This window comes from Sitophilus oryzae, unplaced genomic scaffold, assembly GCF_002938485.1.
Source record: "Sitophilus oryzae breed Bouriz unplaced genomic scaffold, Soryzae_2.0 scaffold_1590_pilon_pilon, whole genome shotgun sequence".
NCBI classification, from domain to species: Eukaryota; Metazoa; Arthropoda; class Insecta; order Coleoptera; family Curculionidae; genus Sitophilus; species Sitophilus oryzae.
Genome location: NW_022146270.1, coordinates 236,864 through 262,307, shown reverse-complemented (window position 1 = coordinate 262,307; position 25,444 = coordinate 236,864). Strand labels below are relative to the sequence as shown.

Genomic DNA, 25,444 nt, shown 5'->3' with positions numbered 1-25,444 from the left:
TATATTTTGGTGGAATTAAAAACAAAAGACATCTAACTTAAAGAAGACAAAACTATTTACATTTTATCCCGATCAAACATCGTTTTCAACAAATTTCTGCTGATTGCGTTAGATCTACGGCTGGTAAACAAAATATGTTATTGTTGATGTTTAAGTAATATTTTTTCGTGCACCTATTGAGACGATATACTAAATATATGTGTAAGTATATCATTTTAGTTAAAATACATAGATTTTAACTTTGAATTTTTTTTAGTTTTCTAATTAAATTAAATTAAAATTTATTAGGGAGGCAATTATAACTGCACGCTATTTGTAAAACGAAAAGACAGAAATGCACACGAAACTCAACAGCTTTATCATATTTATGCACCCATCCCTTTTTAACTTATATAAAAGTGTTAATGTAGGTATGATTGTAAACAAAAATGTATTTAAAATCATACATACGGTGTTTTATGAATGGAATGTTGTCTCCCCCGTTTAGTTATATGTCTTTGAATTAAACTATACTAGAGCTGAGCATGAGTTCAAGCTTTCTGTAATGGATTGTCAAAATGGTAACAAGTAATTTATATAACACTGCAAATACATCAAGGTACGAACAAATTGTATAAAATTCAAGATTCAAGTATGTTGGAAAGTGTGTAAAGTTTTGGGGGATAAAAATATCAAGGAAGACAAATAGAAGCTTCGTAAGGCTTATACAAGTTGCTGAAAATAAAAATATGTTTAAAATTATTCTGTATAAAGTACAGTATTAATAAAATAGCTACGACTACAAACATACCTTCTACTGTTTCTACTAATAAATGCGTTACAGTAGTAGCTATTCCTAATGGGTTTTGTGCCTCATACACTATCTCTCCAACATCATCAGGATATGTTTCAGGTAGAGTTAGAACAGAAGTACCGTCTTCGAAATTCTCTATTATGTATTCATTGGATGGAATCACTTCTTCACCTTGCTTAAGCCATTTTGCTTCGGGTTTTGGCTTGCCTATGGCTTTGGCTTCCAATCTAAAATGTTTATTTATTAATTTATTCGAATTTTATAAATTTTGAATTAAAGCAATATACTGAACTCTGATTCTAAATAATTTCAATAATCCAAATTACCAAAGGCCCTTGGTACATAATTATTTATGCATTTATAATAAACAAAACAGCGACTTTTATTTTTGACCTCGACACGTCGATAATATGGCGACTATGAAGTCAATGTTGACATTGTCAAAAATGCACAGGTCAAATGGGTCAAGAAGCACAAGTTCGAGGTTAGGTTTGTCAAGGTTTGTCTTTTGAAGGGTACGATTTATTCCATCCCCTCCCCACTGATTGATAATTATTACTCATTTCTCCGGATATTTTTGGTTATTTAATATGACTTAAGCAATTCTGTAAACAAGTGGTGGTTATTGTTTCCCATAGTTCAATTAATTAATTGCAGTACATTAGACTTTAGGTCTATAATTATGGGTTATTAAAAACTTTGAAATGTATCAGTAGTCCTACTTATCTTTTTTTCCTTCTTGTTAAAATAACCACTAATATTTTTTAGGCACATTTGCAACACTTTCAAATAAGAGGTAAAGAAATCCTTATTACTCGACTTGAGCGATTATTCGCAAACTGGGTATACACAGACTTTTTGGAAATAGACTGTCATTTTAACATTCAAAAATGTTGATCTACTACTTATATTTTACTCTCCGAAGTGAAAATACTAAAAGAAATTTTGGTTCTCATAATGCTGATTCTTATTCAGCATTCAAGTCATTCAGCGACGTAGAAGATTAATGATAGTTCTATTATATCTTGTGTTTATCTGAGAATGTGTATTTTATGTTTTTAATAAATGTTTATTCTACGGTTTTAAGTTTTAATCATATAATGTTTTCCTTTAATTGTAGCTATAATTTTTGTAACAAATTATTCGCTGTCGACATTGTCAACATTGACGTCGACACCATAATTGACGCGTCAACAATTAAATTGTCAACGCGACATTCTCGGCGTCTCCGAACTGACAAAAAGTGTCTTGATTTGTGTCTTCAACAAAAAATAAATAATTTAGAATGTTAACCTCATATTCCAAAGGAAAAAACATAAGAGTCATGTATCAGAAAACAATATCATACCTTGTAACACTGCCATCTTTAGTTGTGACCACCTCGGGAAGTTTGGTTATAATTCTTGGCGCAAATTCTTCTTCGTCTGACAAAATGCCACCTTCGCTTATCGTCTTGTCATCAAGCAGTTCTTCTTCTGATCCAGTGATATGACCCAATTCTGAGTCAGGTACGTATTCGTAGGCCTCAACGATTAAAGATGTCTTGCAAACCGCTTCACCAATCTTATTAACAGCTCTGAAAAAAACAGTTTAATTATAAAATGTTCTGTTGAAGTTCTACAGAGTGGCTCCTCTCATACAAACCGGAGGCTCCAATGAATTTAGAAGCTCCAATGACAGACAGTCTGTATTGAAGTGAAGTTTGAGAGCATATGTAGGTTAATTTAGAGCAATTTTATAAATATATAGAGTTCTACAGGTGTACCCAAAAAAATTTACAAATCAAAGTTGTGTTTTTTGTGAAGGAATATCAATTGATTTTCGAATTCTAGAAAAAAGTAAGGTTTTATTAGAGAAACATATAACAAAAATGTGAAGTTTTTGACATATTTATTATTTTCTAAAAATTAAAAATAAGTTTTAAATTTCAACAAAAGCTACCTAAACGGTAATTTAAACTGTAACCAATTATTTTACTTCAAATGAAATTAAAATTTGATAGGAAAAGTTATAGAAGGTGAGATAAAATTATTCGTAATATTGACCATAGGTCACTTTTAAAAGCAAGTTACTCTTTTATTTTAAATGGAACATCCAGTATATTATTCCGATATTTAATGGAGAAATCATGTCTCTTCAAAATACTACAGCAGTAAAGAGATAGATACACGTTGAAGACATATTTTAAATTTTACAGAATTAGAACTCGATATGAAAACGTATAATTATATAACAAAAATTAGCTAGAAGAAATTAAATGTTCAAAATGCTTCCCTTCTTGTTAACTGCATAAAATTATTCTCTTTTCAAAAGATCTTTTCATATTAAGAGGTATACGTAGAGTTATACTTCAAAAGGCAGCCACAATACTTTCATCATGTAATCGACAGTAGCTTGTGGAGTTTTGTAAACCCCGTTGTTTTTAACATATCCCATAAAAACACAAGACCAGACTAGATTAATTAGGAGCAGTCTATTAGCTGGTAAATATACAACCAATTCATCATTTCAATTCTCTCTGTTTCAGTATAAGTCTCCATTTTCAGCAAATTCCACCTTAATTTTTATCACTTAATTAAGATCTATTATTAAAAAATATTTTGAATTTAGCTACATACACTAACAAAATTTCATTTCAATACAAACTGTCGTTCTCCTTGGAGCCTTCGCGTCGTATGCGAGGTACCACTCTGTACAAGTAAGTAGAGTTTACCTGCAAGTATATACTCCAGCATTTTCCGGGAATACTTCTGAAATAGCCAAAGTACATACTCCTTCAGTATCCTGTGATATAACCACATCCTTTGCTTCTTTAATAGGTTGCTCATTGTGGTACCACTGTACCTTTGGCGTCGGTTTACCGACAACAACACAACTGAATGATACTTTTTCACCATCCATGACACTCACAGGCGAAATGGGTTTGACAAATCGTGGATAAACTAGTTCTTGAGTATCCTCCCAAGGGGTCTCCTTTACCACATTAAGACTGGCAGTATGTGTGACTGATCCAGCAACATTTTCAGCACGACATGTAATCGGTCCAGCAAACTCCGGAGTGACTTCGCTGATTAATAGGGTTGATTTATTATCTGTTGTGATGATTCTAATATCGGGACTTGAGACTACCGGTAGTTCTTTAATGTACCACTGGAATGAGGCTGTAGGATAGGCTTCTACGACAGCTTCCATAATCACCACTTCCCCTTCTTCAACTATCTGTGGTTTAATTGGTTGAATCCATCTTGGAGCTTTAGTTTCACTTACTTCTTCTGTTATAACAACAGTGCTAGTAGATTTTGCTTCACCTGCAGGATTGACAGCTCGTACTTCATATTTACCAGCTTTTTGTCTCTTTGGTACGGATTTCTTTATAACAAGTTTGGTAGTAGTATCTTCTTCGATTATGTCATACTTATCATCAGGTTTTACTTGTTTACCGTTTCTAAACCATTTAATATTAGGCTTAGGAAGTCCTTCAATTTCAGCTTCGAGCACAACTTCGTCTGATGGTTTAGCGACCACAGCTTTAACAGGCTTAATAATTTTGGGTGCGTGCATCACGACTGGTTGGGTAACTTCTACAGCTTTGGAAACTATAAGATTAGCTCTGCACTGAGCTGTTCCAAACTTATTCTCAGCCACTATTCGATAGATTTTCTCATCTTCAGGTGTCGGTTCTAATATTTCTAGCGTAGTGACGCCAGTTTCGGGATTGTAGGTTATTATTTTTCCTGGCTGAGATGTAACTTCCTGTTCTTCTTTAAACCATTTGACGATTGGTCTTGGTTGACCTAGTACCGTAGCTTGGAGGAGTGCCTTGTTGGTTTCTTCCACGATTTGTGGTTTAAGAGGTTTCGTAAAGTGAGGAGCTATACCTGATTCTTCTTTTTCTGTAAAAATCAGAGAAATTTAGTTGATTTATAATCATAATAAAGGACTGTTAAAAATGATTAGTAGAAAGCTGTAAACAATAATTATGGAGGGTTACAAAAAAACAGAGCAAAACAGTAATCAAAATGCGTAGAATATTTATTTATTATTCTATTTTAAATAATTATTTATTATAAAAGTGTATTAGGGAGCATTATATCCACGCAAGAATGTTTAAACACGAGAACGTTCGAGTTTTTGAGAAAAATGTATTCTTGATAAAAATGTTTGTTTATTCTAAAATGGTTAATCCCGTTTATACTGTTCCAAATTCCCATACCGTTTTAAAGTAAATTAAAAAAAAACATGAAATATTGATTGAATTTTTTCTAAGCCCTAAAAATCAAAAGGCGTTTCTATAATAATATAATTTCGATTTTATTCTTTTATAGATGGTTATTAATTTTGATTAACGTCATATTTTTTGCTGTATAACAAACTATTAAAGAATGAAAACGAAATTATATTACCATAGAAACGAGTTTCGACTTTTAGAAAAAATTCAACTATATTTTTAAGTTTTTTTTTTAATTTTCTCTAAAAAAATTTAAAAATTTATATGAAGAATGCATTTTCCTCAAAATATCATTAATAAAAATGTTTCCTCTTGTAAAAACAATGCGGGGACGTACTGTATAAATTTAGTTAAAATTAAGCAAGCATTATTTTTAAAAATGGTATTATAAAGTCGGAGCTCATGTCATAAGAATTTGCAAATTTTTTTAAAAATCACAGAAAAATACAGGAAGATGATGATGATGGGTATTCCTACAGCAATTTTTGCTCAAGCTCAAGAAGAAATTACCCATTCACAGCCTGCAAAGTTTAGAAAACATTACAAAAAGTATGGGTTTATTCCACTAGTGGAGTAAAGTTATTTTACCCACCAGTTGGATAATATATTATTTTAAACACTTCAAATGAGTAGAAGCAACTCCAATTATTGTATGATTGTGGATAAACATTATTAAATATAAGCAAAAAGTAGTCTTACATCAATAATAGGTAACATCGATTAAATCATGCAATGGTATAAAACAATATTAGTTTTTTAATTAACAAAACTTGAAAGAAAATACAAATATTTTCTTTTGAAGCAGTACTTCTTACACACGTGTATTATTTTTGCAGTCTAATACACTTTATTGCAATTCGCTGTAATTCTAATTCGTTTTTTATTGTCGTACAGAAAAAACGCAGTGCAGAAGAAGAAACGATAAACATATTCGGGTTACGTTAAACTGCAATAAAGAACATTAAGCCAGAAAAATACAAAATAGTGCAGGAAATTTTAGAATAAAGAACGTTTACAAAAAGGAACATTCTTTAAAACCATTATTGTTATATTAATTTAATGCAAAATCATAGTAAAAAATGTTTCAAAGTCGCTACACACATCTGTACCTAAAATAACGAGATTTGCAGTCGACGTTGCCACTCCTGCAGGATTACTGGCTCTGCACGAGTACACAGCGACATCTTGCGGTTCAACTTTCGAAAACTCTAACGTGACCGTGTCTTCCAGTACCGTAACTGTGACGCGTTCTGTAGTGTTAAATACTTCGTCGTTTTTGTACCAGGTTATTTCTGGGAAAGGAGTACCTTCAATTTTGCCCACCAACCTCGTGGGTTCTCCTTCTTCTGCAACAACAGGTTCAACGCGTTTAGTGAACCGAGGAGCAACATCCTTAGATTTAACCCGTCTACCTATAGTTTTCTGTACAATAGATGTTTGTACTGTAGTTTCTTCGCGTAATCCTTTCTGTTCAACTAATTCTTCGTCAGGAATTTTATCAGTAACCTCCGTAGTTCTCTTTTGTGATATTATTTCTAGTTCAGGCAAGGGCTGACTATCGTCAAACTTAATCACGCGCTTCTTCTCTTTCTTGACTTTCTTCGAAACTATTTGTACTTGAATATCTTTCTTGAATTCTTCCTGATCTTCTGGCTGTTCTTCTTCAGGCTTCTCTATCGGTTGTGGTAACTCTTTCTTTTCTAAAAGAGTTATTTCAGTTTGAGATATCTCAGGTATCTGTACTGTTTCTTCTACGTCTTCTAATTTTGTAGGAATCAACTCAGGTGCTTCTTCTTCAGGTTGTTCTTTATGTTTCGGTTTTTTCTTCTTAATTTTCCTGATTTCTGTCTCGGTAATTTCCTTAATACCGGGTTGTTTGAGTTTAAGCTCATCATCGTGTTCAACTTCCGGAATCTCGTATGGTTTTTCAGTTTTAACATCTTCCGTAATAACTTTAAATTCTTCTTCTTCCGGTTTTTCTCTAGGTATGGGTTTAAGTTTAATTTCTTCCAGGGGCTCTTCTGGTAACGGTTTTCTTTTACCACGAGGCCATTCTTTGACTTCAGGTACCTCCTCAACTTTCTTTTTGGATTTTCTCTTATAAGTTGTCGGTTCTTCTGGTTCATGAACTTCTTCTTCGAGTTCAGAAGGTTTAAGCTCAACGATCGTCACTTGCTCAGGTCGAGGTACTGGTTCCTTTTCTTTCGGTTTAAATTCAAACTCACCCTTTTCGTAGTCTTTTGGCTGGTAGTCGCCTTTAGGAAGTTTAACAGGTTTAGATATTTCAGTACTTGTCTCTTCAACCTGTTTGTCTCTCTTAACCGGTTTCAGTTTAACATCTTCGATTATGTCCTCATGTTTCGGTATTTTTCCTTTTCCTATCTTTAATCCAGGAACTTCTTCAACTGGTTGTTCTTTCTTGGGTCTGACAGGTTTCCTCCAAGGTGCAGTTGGAGTTTCTATTTCTTCTTTAGGTTTTTCCTCAAATTCGATTTTCTCGGCAACTTCAGGAACGTACTTTTCAGCGTCTGGTATTTCTGGCAGAATAACCTCTTCCTTCTTTCTTCTCTTTTCTTTTTTCTTCTTCTCTACAAGTGTAGCTTCTTGAAGCTCGGGCAAGTCTACTGGTTTCAAAATGACTTTTTCCAAGTCTTCTTCCTCTTCAGGCTGTTCAGCCTTTGTTACTGGTTTTAGTTTAACCAGTACAGGTAAAGCAAAATCTTGTACTTCAGCCTTTTGAGGTTTCTCAGGTTTGCTTATATGTTTTAATTTGATAGACTCCGGTTTTTCTTCTTCTGGAATTAATATTATCCTTGATTTGAGTTTCTTGGGTTTTTCTTCATCGACTTTCAATACTATTGTGTCCTCGACTTCGGTAACGGTTTCAACAATAACCGAAACAGTTACTTCCGGTTGTTTTCCTTCTTCTTCCACAGTTACAATTTCAGTAGTTTCCTCTTTGCCTCCTTCCTTCTTCTTAATCTTTCTCTTTTTGATGGTTTTCTTTTTGGGTTTGCCTTGTTCCAGTACAGTGGTTTCCTGAATTTCTTCGGGAAGTTCTTCTATGACCGATTTCTCAGGTGTTTCTTCAGATGCGGCTTCTTCTAATATCGAAACAGTAGTTTCTGGCTTTTTACCTTCTTCTTCTACTGTAACAATTTCAGTAGTCTCGTCTTGATCGCCCTTTCGTTTCTTGATTTTTCGCCTTTTGACGACCTTCTTTTTAGGAACACCCTCTTCAATAACTATAGTCTCTTGAATTTCTGTTGGTAGTTCTACGACAATAAACTGCGGAGCTTCTTCTTCAGTTTCTATCGGTGCCACGTCTTCTTCGACGGTTACAGTAGTTTGTGGTTGCTCGCCCTCTTTTTCAACTGTTACTATCTCAGTTGTTTCACGTTTATCTCCATCTTTCTTAATAATTTTCCTTTTTTTGGTCACTTTCTTTTTGGGCTTGCCCTCTTCAATTACAACAGTTTCCTGTATCTGTTCTGGCATTTCTTGGACTATATATAAAGGTGCCTCTTGTTCTGGTGCGACCTCTTCAATAACTATCGTTGTTTTTGGTTGTTCACCTTCCTCTTCCACTGTAATGATTTCGGTGCGTTCTTGTTTGTCACCCTTTTGTTTCTTGATAACTCTCTTCTTGACGACTTTCTTCCTAGGAACCCCACTCTTATCAATAACGGTCGTTTCTTTAATTTCTAGCGGTAGTTCCTCGACTTTGAATATAGGCTCTTCAGCTTCCTCTAGTTCGATAGGCTTCAACTCAACTTTCTCAATGTCTGGTTTTTCTGTTTCTTTGGGAGCCTTTTTGGTCGGTTTTAATTTTACTAGTTCGTCAGTCCAAGGAACTTCTTCGATTTTCTTTGCCTTCAGTTTCTTTTTGGCTTTAGGTTTTTCTTCTACAATTGGTACTTCCTCTATAACTACTGTGGTTTCGGGTAACTTACCCTCTTCTTCTACAGTAGTGATTTCTGTTTTTTCTTCTTTGTCTCCTTTCTTCTTTTTAATAACTCGCTTCTTAAGTACTTTCTTCTTTGTCACACCACCATCGACAACAGTGGTCTCCTGAATCTCAAGTGGCATTTCTTCAACAGTGTAAGATGTATTTTCTTGAATAGGGGTCTCTTCAATGGTTACAGTAATCTCGGGTTTCTTTCCTTCTTCTTCTACAGTAATAATTTGAGTCGTTTCTTCTTTGTCACCTTTACGCTTTTTAATTGTTCTTTTCTTCTGAACTTTTCGTTTAGCAACACCTTTATCTACAACGACAGTTTCTTGGATTTCAACTGGCAACTCTTCTACAAGGTATTCGGTCTCAACTTTTTCAGTTGGTAATTCTGACGGTACTTCACTTTCAATAACAGATATAGTGACTTCAGGCTTGTGACCTTCCTGTTCGGTCGTGACGATTTCAGTAACTTCTTGTTTGTCACCTTTTCTAGTTTTAATAACGCGTTTCTTCTGCACCCTTTTTTTACGAATTCCTTCATCTATAACTGATGTTTCAAATACTTGTTCTGGTAGTTCTTCAACTGTATAAATTGGTTGTTCTTTAGGAATTGTCAATTCCTCTACTGTTACTGTAGTGTGAGGAACTTTTCCTTCTTCTTCAACTGATACAATATGGGTTGTTTCTTCCTTGCTACCGCGTCTTTTCTTAATAACTCGTTTTTTCGTGATTGACTTTTTCGGGACACCGTGCTCCACAGTAATAGTTTCCTGAATTTCTTCAGGTAACTCTTCAACGACATATTTAGGTACTTCCTCGGCGAAGACATGATCAGGAAGGTCTTTAGCCAGGCGCATTTTGATTAATTCAACTTGCACCATATCCATGATATCTTCAGGTTGAACTTCTTCTGTCTCTTCTGCTAGTGAAGGTACAAAGAGATATCCTTCGGAGGTTGTCAAAGTCTCTTCAGTTTTCTTTGCCTTTTTAATCTTTTTCACTTTAGGTTTCTTCGCTTCTACCTCAGGCACTTCCGTTTCAAACACTGTAACGGAAGTAGTGGGCTTCTGGCCCTCCTCCTCAACAGTTACAATTTCGGTGGTTTCGTCCTTGCTTCCTTTCCTAGTTTTAATAACCCTCTTCTTGACAAGTTTCTTTTTAATCACCCCTTTATCTTCTACTGTAGTTTCCTGTATTTCCTCAGGTAGTTCCTCAATTACAGGTTTCTCAAAGGTACTTTCAGTTTCTTCTACTTCGTAAATTTCGACTGTTGTTTGCGGTTCTTTGCCTTCCTCTTCAATTGTAACAATTTCAGTTACTTGTTCCTTGCCATCCTCCTTCTTTTTCTTAATAGTACGTTTTTTCTGTACTTTCTTTTTCGTAACACCTCTTTCAACTATAACTGTTTCATGTACTTGTAAAGGCAATTCTTCTACAATATACTCAGGTTGAATTTCTTCAAGTAGAGCAGGTTGTTCTTCTATAGACACGACAGTCTCAGGCTTCTCGTCGCCTTTTTGTGTAGTCAAAATTTGAGTTATTTCCTCTTTATCTCCTTTTCTAGTTTTTATGATGCGTTTTTTAACAACTTTTTTCTTCGAAATTCCTTTTTCCACAACTGTTGTTTCGAAGACTTGCTCAGGCAATTCTTCTACTGTGTAAATAGGTTGTTCCTGAACTGCTTCTGGTATTTCTTTTTCTTCTTGTTCCACTGTTATTTGAGGGGCCTTTCCTTCTTCTTCTACCGTAGTAATTTGAGTTGTCTCTTCCTTGCTACCCTTTCTCTTTTTAATAACACGCTTTTTAACAATTTTCTTCTTAGGATGACCTTCTACAATCACCGTAGTTTCTTGGATTTCTTGAGGCAATTCTTCGATAGTAACAGTTTGTTCTTCTTCAGGTTTCTCCTCAGATTTTATTGGTTGAAGTTGAACTTCCTCTAGCTTATCTTTAACGATTTTCTTTTGAGTTTTGTTAGTACGTTTTAGTTTAACTTGCTCGGTCCATGGAATATCTGGTTTTTGTTCAAATATCGTGGCTTTTGGCTTTTCTTCTGGAATTTCTTCTTCTTTTACGGTGACAGTTATTTCAGGTTTCTTGCCCTCTTCTTCAACGGTAAGAATTTCCGTTGTTTCATCTCTACTACCCTTTCTTGTCTTAATAACCCTCTTTTTAACAAGTTTCTTCTTAACAACCCCTTTGTCTACAACTGTAGTTTCCTGTATTTCCTCTGGCAATTCCTCTATTACAGGTTTTTCAAAGGTGATATCAGACTCCTCTAATTCATGAATTTCGACCGTTGTTTGTGGTACTTTTCCTTCTTCTTCAACTGTCACAATTTCAGTAACTTGTTCTTTTCCATCATCCTTCTTTTTCTTAATTGTTCTCTTCTTTTGTACTCTCTTTTTCGTTATACCTCCTTCAACTACAACTGTTTCTTCAATTTGTAAAGGCAATTCTTCTACAATATACTCAGGTTGAATTTCTTCAAGTAGAGCAGGTTGTTCTTCTATAGACACGACAGTCTCAAGCTTCTCGTCGCCTTTTTGTGTAGTCAAAATTTGAGTTATTTCCTCTTTATCTCCTTTTCTAGTTTTTATGATGCGTTTTTTAACAACTTTTTTCTTTGGAATTCCTTTTTCGACAACTGTTGTTTCGAAAACTTGCTCCGGTAATTCTTCTACTGTGTAAATAGGTTGTTCCTGAACTTCTTCTGGTATTTCTTTCTCTTCTTGTTCGACAGTTATTTGAGGGGCCTTTCCTTCTTCTTCTACCGTAGTAATTTGAGTTGTCTCTTCCTTGCTACCCTTTCTCTTTTTAATAACACGCTTTTTAACAATTTTCTTCTTAGGACGACCTTCTTCAATCACCGTAGTCTCTTGGATTTCTTGAGGCAATTCTTCTATAGTAACAGTTTGTTCTTCTTCGGGTTTCTCTTCAGTTTTTACTGGTTGAAGTTGAACTTCCTCTAGCTTATCTTTAACGATTTTCTTTTGAGTTTTCTTGGTACGTTTTAGTTTAACTTGCTCGGTCCATGGAATGTCTGGTTTTTGTTCAAATATCGTGGCTTTTGGCTGTTCTTCTAGAATTTCTTCTTCTTTTACGGTGACAGTTATTTCAGGTTTCTTGCCCTCTTCTTCAACGGTAAGAATTTCCGTTGTTTCATCTCTACTGCCCTTTCTTGTCTTAATAACCCTCTTTTTAACAAGTTTCTTCTTAACAACCCCTTTGTCTACAACTGTAGTTTCCTGTATTTCCTCTGGCAATTCCTCTATTACAGGTTTTTCAAAGGTGATATCAGACTCCTCTAATTCATGAATTTCTACCGTTGTTTGTGGTACTTTTCCTTCTTCTTCAACTGTCACAATTTCAGTTACTTGTTCTTTTCCATCATCCTTCTTTTTCTTAATTGTTCTCTTCTTTTGTACTCGCTTTTTCGTTATACCTCCTTCAACTACAACTGTTTCTTGAATTTGTAAAGGCAATTCTTCTACAATATACTCAGGTTGAATTTCTTCAAGTAGAGCAGGTTGTTCTTCTATAGACACGACAGTCTCAGGCTTCTCGTCGCCTTTTTGTGTAGTCAAAATTTGAGTTATTTCCTCTTTATCTCCTTTTCTAGTTTTTATGATGCATTTTTTAACAACTTTTTTCTTTGGAATTCCTTTTTCAACAACTGTTGTTACGAAAACTTGCTCCGGTAATTCTTCTACTGTGTAAATAGGTTGTTCCTGAACTTCTTCTGGTATTTCTTTTTCTTCTTGTTCAACAGTTATTTGAGGGGCCTTTCCTTCTTCTTCTACCGTAGTAATTTGAGTTGTCTCTTCCTTGCTACCCTTTCTCTTTTTAATAACACGCTTTTTAACAATTTTCTTCTTAGGACGACCTTCTTCAATCACCGTAGTCTCTTGGATTTCTTGAGGCAATTCTTCTATAGTAACAGTTTGTTCTTCTTCGGGTTTCTCTTCAGTTTTTACTGGTTGAAGTTGAACTTCCTCTAGCTTATCTTTGACGATTTTCTTTTGAGTTTTCTTGGTACGTTTTAGTTTAACTTGCTCGGTCCATGGAATATCTGGTTTTTGTTCAAATATCGTGGCTTTTGTCTGTTCTTCTAGAATTTCTTCTTCTTTGACGGTGACAGTTATTTCAGGTTTCTTGCCCTCTTCTTCAATAGTAAGAATTTCCGTTGTTTCATCTCTACTACCCTTTCTTGTCTTAATAACCCTCTTTTTAACAAGTTTCTTCTTAACAACCCCTTTGTCTACAACTGTAGTTTCCTGTATTTCCTCTGGCAATTCCTCTATTACAGGTTTTTCAAAGGTGATATCAGACTCCCCTGATTCATAAATTTCTACCGTTGTTTGTGGTACTTTTCCTTCTTCTTCAACTGTTACAATTTCAGTAACTTGTTCTTTTCCATCATCCTTCTTTTTCTTAATTGTTCTCTTCTTTTGTACTCTCTTTTTCGTTACACCTCCTTCAACTACAACTGTTTCTTGAATTTGTAACGGCAATTCTTCTACAATATACTCAGGTTGAATTTCCTCACGTAGAGCAGGTTGTTCTTCTATAGACACGACAGTCTCAGGCTTCTCGTCGCCTTTTTGTGTAGTCAAAATTTGAGTTATTTCCTGTTTATCTCCTTTTCTAGTTTTTATGATGCGTTTTTTAACAACCTTTCTCTTCGGAATTCCTTTTTCCACAACTGTTGTTTCGAACACTTGCTCAGGCAATTCTTCTACTGTGTAAATAGGTTGTTCCTGAACTTCTTCTGGTATTTCTTTTTCTTCTTGTTCAACAGTTATTTGAGGGGCCTTTCCTTCTTCTTCTACCGTAGTAATTTGAGTTGTCTCTTCCTTGCTACCCTTTCTCTTTTTAATAACACGCTTTTTAACAATTTTCTTCTTAGGACGACCTTCTTCAATCACCGTAGTTTCTTGAATTTCTTGAGGCAATTCTTCGATAGTAACAGTCGGTTGTTCTTCAGGTTTCTCTTCAATTTTTACTGGCTGAAGTTGAACTTCTTCTAGCTTATCTTTAATGATTTTCTGTTCAGTTTTCTTCGTACGCTTCAATTTGACTTGTTCGGTCCATGGAATATCTGGTTTTTGTTCAAATATCGTGGCTTTTGGTTTTTCTTCTGGAATTTCTTCTTCTTTTACGGTAACAGTTATTTCAGGTTTCTTGCCCTCTTCTTCAACAGTAAGAATTTCCGTTGTTTCATCTTTACTACCCTTTCTTGCCTTAATAACCCTCTTTTTAAGACGTTTCGTCTTAACAACCCCTTTGTCTACCACTGTTGTTTCTTGTATTTCCTCAGGCAATTCCTCTATTAGAGGTTTTTCAAAGATGATATCAGACTCCTCTAGTTCGTGAATTTCTACCGATGTTTGTGCTACCTTTCCTTCTTCTTCAACTGTAACTATTTCAGTAACTTGTTCTTTTCCATCGTCCTTCTTTTTCTTAATAGTTCTTTTCTTTTGTACTCTCCTTTTCGTAATACCTCCCTCAACAACAACTGTTTCTTGAATTTGCAAAGGCAGTTCCTCTACTACGTACTCAGGCTGAGTTTCTTCAGGGACTGCAGGCTGTTCTTGTATGGATACGACCGTTACAGGCTTTTCCTCGCCTTTTTGAGTAGTTACAATTTCAGTAATTTCATCTTTGTCTCCTTTTCTAGTCTTTATTATACGTTTCTTTACAACTTTTTTCTTTGGCACTCCCTTCTCTACAACTGTTGTTTCATAGACCTGCTCAGGCAATTCTTCGACTGTATAAATAGGCTGCTCTTGAACATCCTTGGGAATAACTTTTTCTTCTTGTTGTACTGTAATCTGTGGTGCTTTTCCTTCCTCTTCTACTGTAGTAATTTGAGTTGTCTCCTCCTTGCTTCCCTTTCGTTTCTTGATAACGCGTTTCTTAACAATTTTCTTCTTAGGTTTACCCTCTTCGATAACTGTGGTTTCTTGAATCTCTTGAGGCAATTCTTCCATTGTAACTGTCATTTCCTCTTTCAGTTTGTGTTCAGGCTTTACTGGCTGAAGCTGAACTTCCTCCAACTTATCTTTACCGATTTTCTTTTGAGTTTTCTTAGCTGGTTTTAATTTGACTTGCTCTGTCCAAGGGATATCAGGTACTTGTTCAAATATTTTAGTTTTTAGTTTTTCTTCCGGAATCTCCTCCTCTTTAACTACGACAGTAACTTCAGGTTTCTTTCCTTCTTCTTCAACAGTAACTATTTCAGTAATTTGATCTTTACCATCCTTTCGTTCTTTGATAATTCTCTTTTTAAGTACCTTTTTCTTAGATATGCCTTTCTCAACAACCGTTGTTTCTTGTATTTCCTCAGGTAATTCAATAATTTTAGGTTTCAGCTCTTCAACTTTGCTTTCCTCTTCTTTTGTAACGACAGATATTTCAGGTTGTTTACCGTCTTCCTCGGTCGTTATAATTTCTGTGATTTTTTCTTTGCCATCCACTTTCTTTTTAATGGTTCTTTTCTTTAAGACCTTCTTTTTGGGCACACCCTCTTCTATTACTATGGTTTCTTTAATCTCAAGTGGCAGTTCTTCTACAATAAATTCGGGTTGAATCTTCTCTGCGGGAGTTTGAATTTCATGATAGGTTATTGTTGTTTCTGGTTCTTTACCTTCTTGTTCTATGGTAACAACTTCTGCTAGTTCTTGTTTTGTACCTTTAGTTGTTTTAATTGTCCGCTTTTTCTGAACTTTCTTTTTGGGAATTCCTTTTTCAATAACAACAGTTTCAAGGATTTGTTCTGGTAATTCTTCAACAACATAAATCGGTTGTTCTTTAGGAATTTCTTCCTCTTCGATAGTCACTGTCGTTTGAGGTACTCTACCTTCATCCTGTACTGTGACTATTTGAGTTATTTCTTCTTTACTACCTCTTCTCTTCTTAAGAATTCGCTTCTTTGTTAATTTCTTCTTTACTATGCCATTTTCAATTACAGTTGTTTCCTGGACTTGTTGAGGTAGCTCTTCAACTAGCGTAAATTCCTCTTTAGTTTCTTCTGGTTTTGGTTTAATTACTTTTGGTTTCTTAACCTTTGGCACTGTTTCTTCAGTGACCAGGACTTGAAACTCTGGTGCTTTTCCTTCTTCTGTAATAGTAATAATTTCTGTCTTTTCATCTTTGCTACCTTTCCGCTTCTTGATAACTCGTGTTTGAACGACCTTTTTCTTAAGAACGCCTTTATCAACAACAGTGGTTTCTTGTATATCTTCTGGAAGTTCCTCTACCACTGGAGTTGTAGTGGTATCTTCGAGCGGTACAGCCTCTTCATAAACTACAATACTTGTTTCGGGTTTTTTGCCTTCTTCTTCAACAGTTAAAATTTCTGTGGTTTGCTCAACTCCATCCTTTTTCTTTTTAAGTGTACGTTTTTTAACGACTTTCTTCTTATGTGTGCCTTTATCGACAACAACGGTTTCTTGAATTTGTACAGGGAGTTCTTCCACTACAAATTCAAGTTCTTCAGGTATTTCTTCTAAAGATGTCTCAATTTCCTGCACGGTAATCACCGTTTCAGGTTTTTTACCTTCTTGCTCTGTAGTGACAATCTTAGTTATTTCTTCTTTATCGCCTTTTCTTGTTCGAATTACTCTTTTCTTTTCAAATTTCTTCTTAGTCACGCCTTGAACTACAACAGTTGTTTCCTTTACTTCTTCTGGTAATTCATAAACAGTGTAAATAGGTTGTTCGGATTTTTCTTCAGGTATCTGTAATTCTTCGACAGTAACTGTAGTCAAAGGAGTTTTTCCTTCTTCTTCTACCGTTAATATATGAATTGTTTCTTCCTTGTCTCCCTTTCTTTTCTTTATTACTCTCTTTTTCGTTGTTTGTTTCTTTTCAATGCCTTTATCGACGACAGTGGTTTGTTGAATTTCCTCTGGTAATTCTGTTATCACTAAAGGCAATTCTTCGGGAAGTTTTGGTTCTTTCTTAACGGGTTTAAGTTGGACTTCCTCCGGTTTCTCTGCGACCGGTTTGGTTGTTTTGGGTGCCCTTTTAAGTTTAACCTGTTCAGTCCAAGGGACAACTTTCTCTTCGATAAGAGGTTGTTTTTTAGGTTTCTTTTCCTCTGGTACTGCTTCTTCAGTTACGTATACTGTTGTTTCGGGTTTCTTTCCTTCTTCTTCGACAGTAGATATTTCAGTTATTTCCTCTTTATCACCTTTCTTCTTTTTAATTACCTTCTTTTTGAGTACCTTTTTCTTGATGATACCCTGATCGACATACTCAATTTCCTGAACTTGTTCTGGAACTTCGCTGATTGTGCTTTCTACCTCTTCGAATGGTGCTTCTTCCTCCTTAACTATTACAGATGTATCAACAAGTTTACCTTCTTCAGAAACTGTTACAATCTGGGTAATTTGTTCTTTATCGTCTTTTCGTTTTTTAATTGTGCGTCTTTTTTCGACGCGTTTCTTAGGAACCCCTTCTTCAATTACCACAGTTTCCTGTATTTCTACGGGCAGTTCTTCTAAAACTTCATAAGTTTCAGGCAATCTTTCTAGAGGAGCTTCCATTTCTGTGACGGTTATAACAGTTTCAGGTTGTTTTCCTTCTTGCTCTGTTGTAATAATTTCAGTGGTTTCTTGTTTACCTCCTTTTCTTGTTTTAATAACACGTTTCTTCTGTACTTTATGTTTGGGTATGCCTTGTTCTATTACAGTTGTTTCATATACTTCTTCAGGAAGCTCTTGGACAACGTAGTGTGGTTCATGTGCCTTATCTTCAGTAAGTTGTTCTTCCTGAATTGTTACTGTGGTGACAGGAGCTTTACCTACTTCCTCTATCGTAGTTATCTGTGTAGTTTCTTCTTTGTCTCCTTTTTTCTTTTTAATAATCCTTTTCTTTGTTATTTGCTTCTTTTCCACGCCTTTGTCGATTACGGTAAGTTGTTGAATTACTTCAGGCAGTTCTTCTATAACTGTAATGGGTTCTTCAAGTATTTCCTTTTGAACTGGCTTAAGATGACCCTGTTCTGGTTTTTCTTCTTCGGGTTTCTTGACTTTTGGTGTCTTCTTCAGACTTACTTGTTCAGTCCAAGGTATTTCCTCTGTAGGTTGAAGTAAAAGTTTTCTTTTGGGTTTCTCTTCTACTTCACTTGGTTTTTCTTCTGTTACAACTACTGTAGATTCAGGTTCTTGCCCTTCAATCTCGAGGGTATAGATTTCGGTGGTCTCAGCTTTGTCTCCTTTCTTTTTCTTGATTGTTCTTTTCTTTAAAATCTGTTTCTTCTCTATACCTTTATCTTCAACTATTATTTCTTGGGTTTGTTGAGGTAACTCAATTATTTCTTCTTTAGGAACCTCCTCGGTAACAATATCTTCCTTAGTTATAACAAATGTTTCAGGTTTCTTACCTTCTTCTTCAATTACAACAATTTCTGTCGTCTCCTCTTTATCGTCTTTTTTCTTTTTAAGTGTTCTTCTTTTCTCGATCTTTTTCTTAGGCTTTCCATCCACAATTACAATAGTTTCTTGTATTCTCACGGGAAGTTCTTCGACCATAAATTCTGGATGCTCAACTAGTTCTTCTTTTGGTGCCTCTATTTCTTGAATGCTTACCATAGTTTCAGGTTTCCTTCCTTCTTGTTGCGTCGTTACGATTTCAGTAATTTCTTGTTTCGAACCCTTTCTAGTTTTAATAACTCTTTTCTTTTCGATGCGTTTTTTAGGTATTCCTTTTTCGATAACAATAGATTCATGGACTTGTTGTGGTAACTCTTCAACAACGTATATGGGCTGTTCGGATACTTCTTCTGGTATTTGCTCTTCAGCGACCGTAACAACAGTTTCTGGAGTTTTTCCTTCCTCCTCAACTGTTACTATTTGAGTAGTTTCTTCTTTACTACCTCTGCGTTTCGTTATAACTCGTTTTTTGGTCACTTGTTTCTTGGTTATGCCCTTATCAACAATGGTAGTCTCTTGAATTTGTTCAGGAAGCTCTGTTATTTTTTCGACAGGTTTCTGAACTTGTTGTAGACGAACATCTTCAAGTTTTTCTATAGGAATGTCTTGTTTTTGTGGTTTAGCTCTCTTAAGTTGAACTTGTTCGATCCAAGGAATTTCTTTCTTATCCTCGGGAATGATTTTCCTGCGTGGTTTCTTCTGTTCGACCAATTCTTCAGTTACAGTTACCTTAGTTTCGGGTAGTTTATCTTCCTGTTCAATAGAAACTATTTCAGTCCTTTCCCTTTTATCACCTTTTTGTTTTTCTATTACTCTCTTCTTAACTATTTGCTTTTTAGGGACACCTTCATCAATTACTATAGTTTCGTATATCTGGACAGGAAGTTCCTTAATGGTAAGTGTAGGTTCTTCTATTAACTCTTCTTTGGTGACTGGTTGCTCTGAAATTGTTACAGTGACTTCAGGTTTCTTCTTTTGATCTTGACGAGTAATAATTTCAATAATTTCTTTTTTGTCATCCTTTTCCTTCTGCAATGTTCGTTTTTTAACCACTTGCTTGATGCTTTTACCTGCATCAATTGTAGTTGTTTCGTAAATTTGTACAGGTAATTCTTCTACAACAAATTGCGGTTCTGTTTTAATTGCATCTTTTGGTAGTGGTTTTTCGGTTATAGTAACGATTGTTTCAGGCTGTTCAGATCCTTTTTGAGTGGTAACTATCTCGGTGATTTCCTTTTTGTCTCCTTTCTTTGTTTCAAAGATACGTTTCTTCTCAATTTTCTTCTTGGTAATGCCTTTTTCTACTACAGTACTCTCTTTAATTTGTTCAGGCAACTCTTCGACTATATAAATAGGCTGTTCAACTATTTCTGCCGGTATATTTTCTTCTTCGATGACAACTGTAGTAAGAGGTGCTTTGCCTTCTTCTATAACAGTTACAATATGGGTAGTTTCTTCTTTGTCATCAATACGTTTTTTAATTGTCCTTGTTTTGGTTGCTTTCTTCTGTACAACACCTTTATCTACTGTTGTAGAAATTTGGATTTGCTCAGGAAGTTCTTCAATGACCACTTGTTTAGCCTCAGGTGTTTCTGAAACCTTAAAGGGCTTTAGTTTGATTTCTTCAGGTGTTATTTCTGGAACTTTACTCTTCTGTGGCTTCGCAGGTTTAAGTTTTACTTCTTCTTGAGTCCAAGGAACAGTCTCTGGTTTTCCCTCAATTACAGGCTTCTTTTTCTTAATGTCTTCCAAAACTGTGACTGTCGTCTCAGGTTGTTTGTCTTCTTGTTCTGTGGTTACGATTTGAGTGATTTCTTGTTTATCGCCTTTCTGTTTGCGTATAATTCTAGTTTTAGTTATTTGAGTTTTCGGTACTCCATCGACGATTACAGTACTTTCTGTAACTTGCAGAGGAAGTTCAGCTGCAGTAATTAACTCAGGTACATATTCTGGTTCTAAAGGTTGTTCTTCGGTACTTACAGTAACATGGGGTGCTTTATCTTGTTCTTCTCTGGTAATAATTTGAGTAGTTTCATGTTTGCCATCTCTGGTCTTCTGAATAGTACGTTTTTTAATAACTTGTTTCGATATTTTTCCACCTTCAATGGTTACAGTTTCATGAATTTGTACTGGCAATTCCTCCACGCGATATTTCGGTTCAGTATAATGTTCAGCTTTGTCTAAAGGCTTTTCGTGAATCTTTACAGTATCTTGAGATACTTCGCCTGGTTTTTGTTTGGAAATAATTTCAATAACTTCTTTTTTATCGCCTTTCTTAGTTTGAATTACACGTTTCTTTTCAACAGTTCGTACGGGTTTCCCTGAGATTATTTCTGTTGTTTCTTGGACTTTAATAGGAAGTTCTTCAACGACATATATAGGTTGTTCAATATCTTTCTTCAGTATTGGTTTCTCTTCAATTACAACAGTTGTCTGGGGAGATTGTCCTGATTCTTCTAGTGTTACAATATGAGTAGTTTCTTCAATACTACCAGTTCTCTTTTTCAAAAGACGTTTTGTAGTAATAATTTCTTTAACCACGCCTTCCTCTACAAGTTTTGTTTTGTGGATTTCCCCGGGTAGCTCGATAATTGGTACTAATTCCTCTTCTGGTTTTTCTTCTAATCGTTCAATAACTTCTTCCTTTTTAGCTATAGGTTTTAAGGTTACGTCTTCAATTTTTTCTTTTGGAATTTCTTTCTCCTTTCGAGTTGTTTTCTTGAGGCTAATAGGCTGCTTATTCCACGGTATTTGTTCATCTTTTTCCGGTAATTCTTTCTGTTCTATCACAGGTTTCTTGCCTCTTCTCCAAGATCGTTCTTCTAATTTGGTTTCCGTTACCTCAGAAGTTTGCTGGTCTAATTTTAATAACGAGGTATCTACAACTTGAGATGGTGCAATTTGAGATGGTTGAATTTCCTCCTCTGGTTTGGATAGTTTTGGTCCTCTATCCCAAGCTCTTGTTTCAGGCCTTGATTCTTGGGTAATTTCTTCCTTTCGAGATAAGTCTAATACTGTTTTATCTTCAACGTGTTGCAGAGGAGCTTGAGCAGGTGGAACTTCCTCTGGTTTTGTTGGTTTTGGTCCTCTAGCCCAAGCTCTTGTCTCAGGCTTTGATTCTTGTGTAATTTCTTCCTTTTGAGATAGGCCTAATATTGTTTTATCTTCAACTTGTTGAAGAGGGGCTTTAAGAATTTCAAGTGGAACTTCTTCTGGTTTAGTTGGTTTTGGTCCTCTAGCCCAAGCTCTGGTCTCAGACTTGGACTCCTGGGTAACTTTTTCTTGTTGAGACAAATCTAATATTGCCCTATCTTCAACATGTTGAAGAGGAGCTTTAGTTATTTCAGGTTGAACTTCATCTGGTTTTGTTGGTTTTGGTCCTCTAGCCCAAGCTCTTGCCTCAGGCTTTGACTCCTGAATAACTTGTTCTTGTTGAGATATATTTAAAATTGCTGTGTCTTCAACATGTTGAAGAGGAGCTTTAGGAATTTCAGGTTGGGCTTCTTCTGGTTTTGTAGGTTTTGGTCCTCTAGCCCAAGTTCTTGTCTCGGGCTTAGACTCCTGGATAACTTGTTCTTGTTGAGAAATATCTAATATTGCTCTATCTTCAACATGTTGGAGAGGAACTTTCACTAATTTTTCCTCATCCTTTCTTCCTCTTGTCCAACCTTTAACTTCTAATTTAGATTCTGTGGTAATTTGTTCAGTCTTTTCACGAATTCCAAGTAAAGCTTTATCTTCGGTATGTTTAATTTCTTGAACTGCAGTTTTAGATACTGTTTCTGTGATTTGTTCTTCTGTTTTTTGTTCTACACGTACCGTCGGTTTTAATTCTACAGACTCGATTTTTTCTTTTGCAATATCTTTTCTTTGAATTGTAGTTTTCTTTAACGAAATATCCTGTTTATTCCACGGTATAGGTTCTTCTTTCTTTTCAACTTCTTTGGGCTTTTCTTCAATAAGCTTCGGTCCTCGTTTCCAAGGTTTTGGTGTTAATTGTTGCTCTACAGTTTCGTCTGTCTTCTCTTTTATATCTAACACTGTTTGATCTTCTACGTGTTGTAATAAATCCTTCTCTTTTACACCTCTTTGCCACTCTTTAATCTGAATTTTCTTTTCAGTTGTTTCGATTTTGTGTTCCTCCACACCCAACAGAGTTGAGTCTTCAGTATGTTGAATATGAGCTTTAGATATCTCTTGTTGTTTTATTTGTTTTTCTGTTATGGTAACAGCTTCTCCGGCTTTAGTTTCCTGTATAATTTCTTCTTTTGATGTCGATTTTAATTTTACGACTGGTAAAGTTTCTTTAGAAATTTCTTTCTTCTGTACTGTGGTATATTTGAGACTAATATCTTCTTCAGTCCATGGAACAGGTTCTTCCGGTTTTCTTTCAAGTACATCAGGATGGAATTCAACATCTTTTACAGCAGGTGCTTTAGGAACCGGTTTCAGAGACACTTCTTCTAGTTGTTCCTTTGGAATGACGTGTTTTTCTGGAACAGTATGTTTTAAACTAATGGGTTCTTCAGTCCATGGTACAGGTTCGCCAGGAAGTCTTTCAACTGCTTGAGGTTGACTTACGTCCTTAATTTGTGGTACTTTTTCGGTATGTTTTAGGACAACGTCTTCTAATTCGGGTTTGGGAATAACTTTCTTTTCCGGAACTGTAGGTTTCAAACTAATATCTTCTTCAGTCCATGGAATAGGCTCACCTGGTTTTCGTTCTTGTAAATGTGGTTGCTGAAGTATGTCTTTAGCTGCGGGTACTTTGTCAGAGTGTTTAAGAACAACTTCCTCAAGTCTTGGTTTAGGAATGACTTTCTTTTCGGGAACTGCAGGTTTTAAACTAATATCCTCCTCTATCCAAGGAACTGGTTCACCTGGCTTTCTTTCAGCGATGTGTGCTAAGTGTTCTTCCAGAGGTTCCCGTACTTTACTCACAGGTTTTAGAGGTACCTCTTCCAAAACTGGTTTAGGTATTTCCTTCCTCTCTGGTTGAGTATGTCGTAAACTAATATCTTCCTCTGTCCAAGGTACGAGTTCGCCTGGTTTTCGCTCAGCCACATGAGGTACATGACCTTCCTCAAAGCCTTCAGGTACTTTAGAAACAGGTTTTAGTGTTACCTCTTCCAGGGTTTCTTTAGGAATTTCCTTTTTCTCTGGAAGAGTATGCTTCAGGCTGATTTCCTCTTCAGTCCAAGGTACTGGCTCACCAGGCAGTCGCAAAGGAATCAACTTTAATTCTTCTAAATCAGGTAGAACTACAGGTCTAAGATGAACTTCCTCGAGCTTTTCTTTAGGGATTTCTTTCTTTTCTTGTGGAGTCGGTTTAAGGTCGATATCTTCTTCGGTCCATGGAACTGGTTCTCCAGGCTGTCTGGGCTGTTCCAATTTAGCAAGTTTTAGTGCCTGAATCTCTTCTAATGTTACTTGTTTGAGGACAACTTCTTCAAGTCTTTCTTTCGGAATGTCTTTCAGTTTTGCAATTTGGTCCTTTGGAGCTGATTTGAGAGTGATTTTCTCGTCGATCCAAGGGATTATTTTAGCTTGTTGAGGCTGAGGACCTGCAGTTTTGATAATATGCTGAGGTTTCTTGGTTATGACTGTATCGATGTCAATTTCGACGGAATCTTGCTTTTCAAGAGTTTCTGGATGGTGTATGGGCTTTTTCCATTGCGTAACTACGGGTTCTTGTGGAACTACTGGTATTTTTTGTATTTCTGGAACGTGTTTTAAGTCTACGCTTTCGAGTGTTGCGTGTGGGATTTCCTTTTGGACAGGTACACTAGGTTTAAGATGTACCTCCTCGATGTGTTCCCTGACGGGTTCTTTACGCTCAATTTTCGCTTTCTTTAGTACTATAGGCTCCTCGGTCCACGGCTGAACCTGTTTTAATCTTTGTTGTTGCTCTTGAAAATCTATCATTTGAGGTCTAACTTTTCCTGGGCGCCTCCAAGGAAGATTCTCGTCTCCCGTTGGTAAATCGTTGGGTTCTAGTGGCTGACCACCCTTGGAACCTGGTACAAATTGGAGGGTGGTTTTGCCCACACCTCCGGATACTGACGGTCCGTATTGTTGTTTTGACAATTGTGTACTTGTATCTTGTTCTGAACCGACATCGGTAGAAGCAGTTTTTCGGTATGTTCCCGAACGCCCTAGAAGTTTTTATTTGGGTTACTTGTGTATAGTAAACCTACCTTTTGAAGTAACCCATACTGGTTCAAATGATATATAAAATTTGGTAAAAAAATATACACAGTTTACCTTTAAGACAAAATATCACTACAACTAGTGTTGCATGGTGGCAATTGATTATTTTTAAATGGTTTTGATGGTGTTAAAGAAAGTTAAACTTTAAAGTGTACTGTACTTAGAAACCTTTCTTTGTTTAAATCAGTTTTATTTATAACTTAAAAAATATTATTTTTTATTTCAATGTTTCAATGCCATGTCATTGCAGCACTAGGTTTGTAAAATACACAACAAATCATATTATTGGTGGGAAAATGCATAATTTATATTCTAGATTATTTTTGACAGTATTTGAACCACAGGAAATATTGAAACTAAATTTGGTATAAAACATTACATTGTGTTAACCAATGTTTTTTTATTATAAAAAAACTATTACGATTCTGCCTAAATTTAAATTTCAAACTTTTATCTAAATGATCAAAAACTTCTTAAAATAAGTGTATCGGAAAGTATAGTTATTAGTTATCTGTCTCATATATAATTATAATAAATAAATCTCTCATATAATTTTAATAAATAAAAAATAATAAATCTCAATTTAAAATGCCTCGTAGAAAAACAAATCGAAATAGTTTTAAATATTTATCAAAAGTAAGGCTAATTTATCTTTTATTCTATTTCAGAACACCCCATACAGAGCTCCTTTTTTTCCATCAACATCTGTCACCATCGACTCACGAAAAACAAAGAACGCTGTTCTATTTTAAGCTCTAAGGCAGTTTAATCTATTTCGGTGCGTATTGAGTCATGTTAGTAGTCACCTGAACTCACGC

General features: G+C 35.5%; 1 protein-coding gene across 4 annotated transcripts in view; it reads right to left on the bottom strand.

The window, feature by feature from the left end:
• The window catches only part of LOC115879935 (titin), a 125,088-nt gene that overhangs the window by 53,720 nt on the left and 45,924 nt on the right, over nucleotides 1-25,444 (bottom strand). For all 4 annotated transcript variants that reach the window (XM_030896996.1, XM_030896997.1, XM_030896999.1 and 1 more), the window contains exons 23-26: nucleotides 6,131-24,571; nucleotides 3,507-4,686; nucleotides 2,142-2,369; nucleotides 791-1,020 (exon numbers count right to left, since the gene is read on the bottom strand). In XM_030896996.1, the coding sequence (XP_030752856.1) occupies nucleotides 791-1,020; nucleotides 2,142-2,369; nucleotides 3,507-4,686; nucleotides 6,131-24,571 (20,079 nt within the window). The remainder of the gene's footprint in view (nucleotides 1-790; nucleotides 1,021-2,141; nucleotides 2,370-3,506; nucleotides 4,687-6,130; nucleotides 24,572-25,444) is intronic.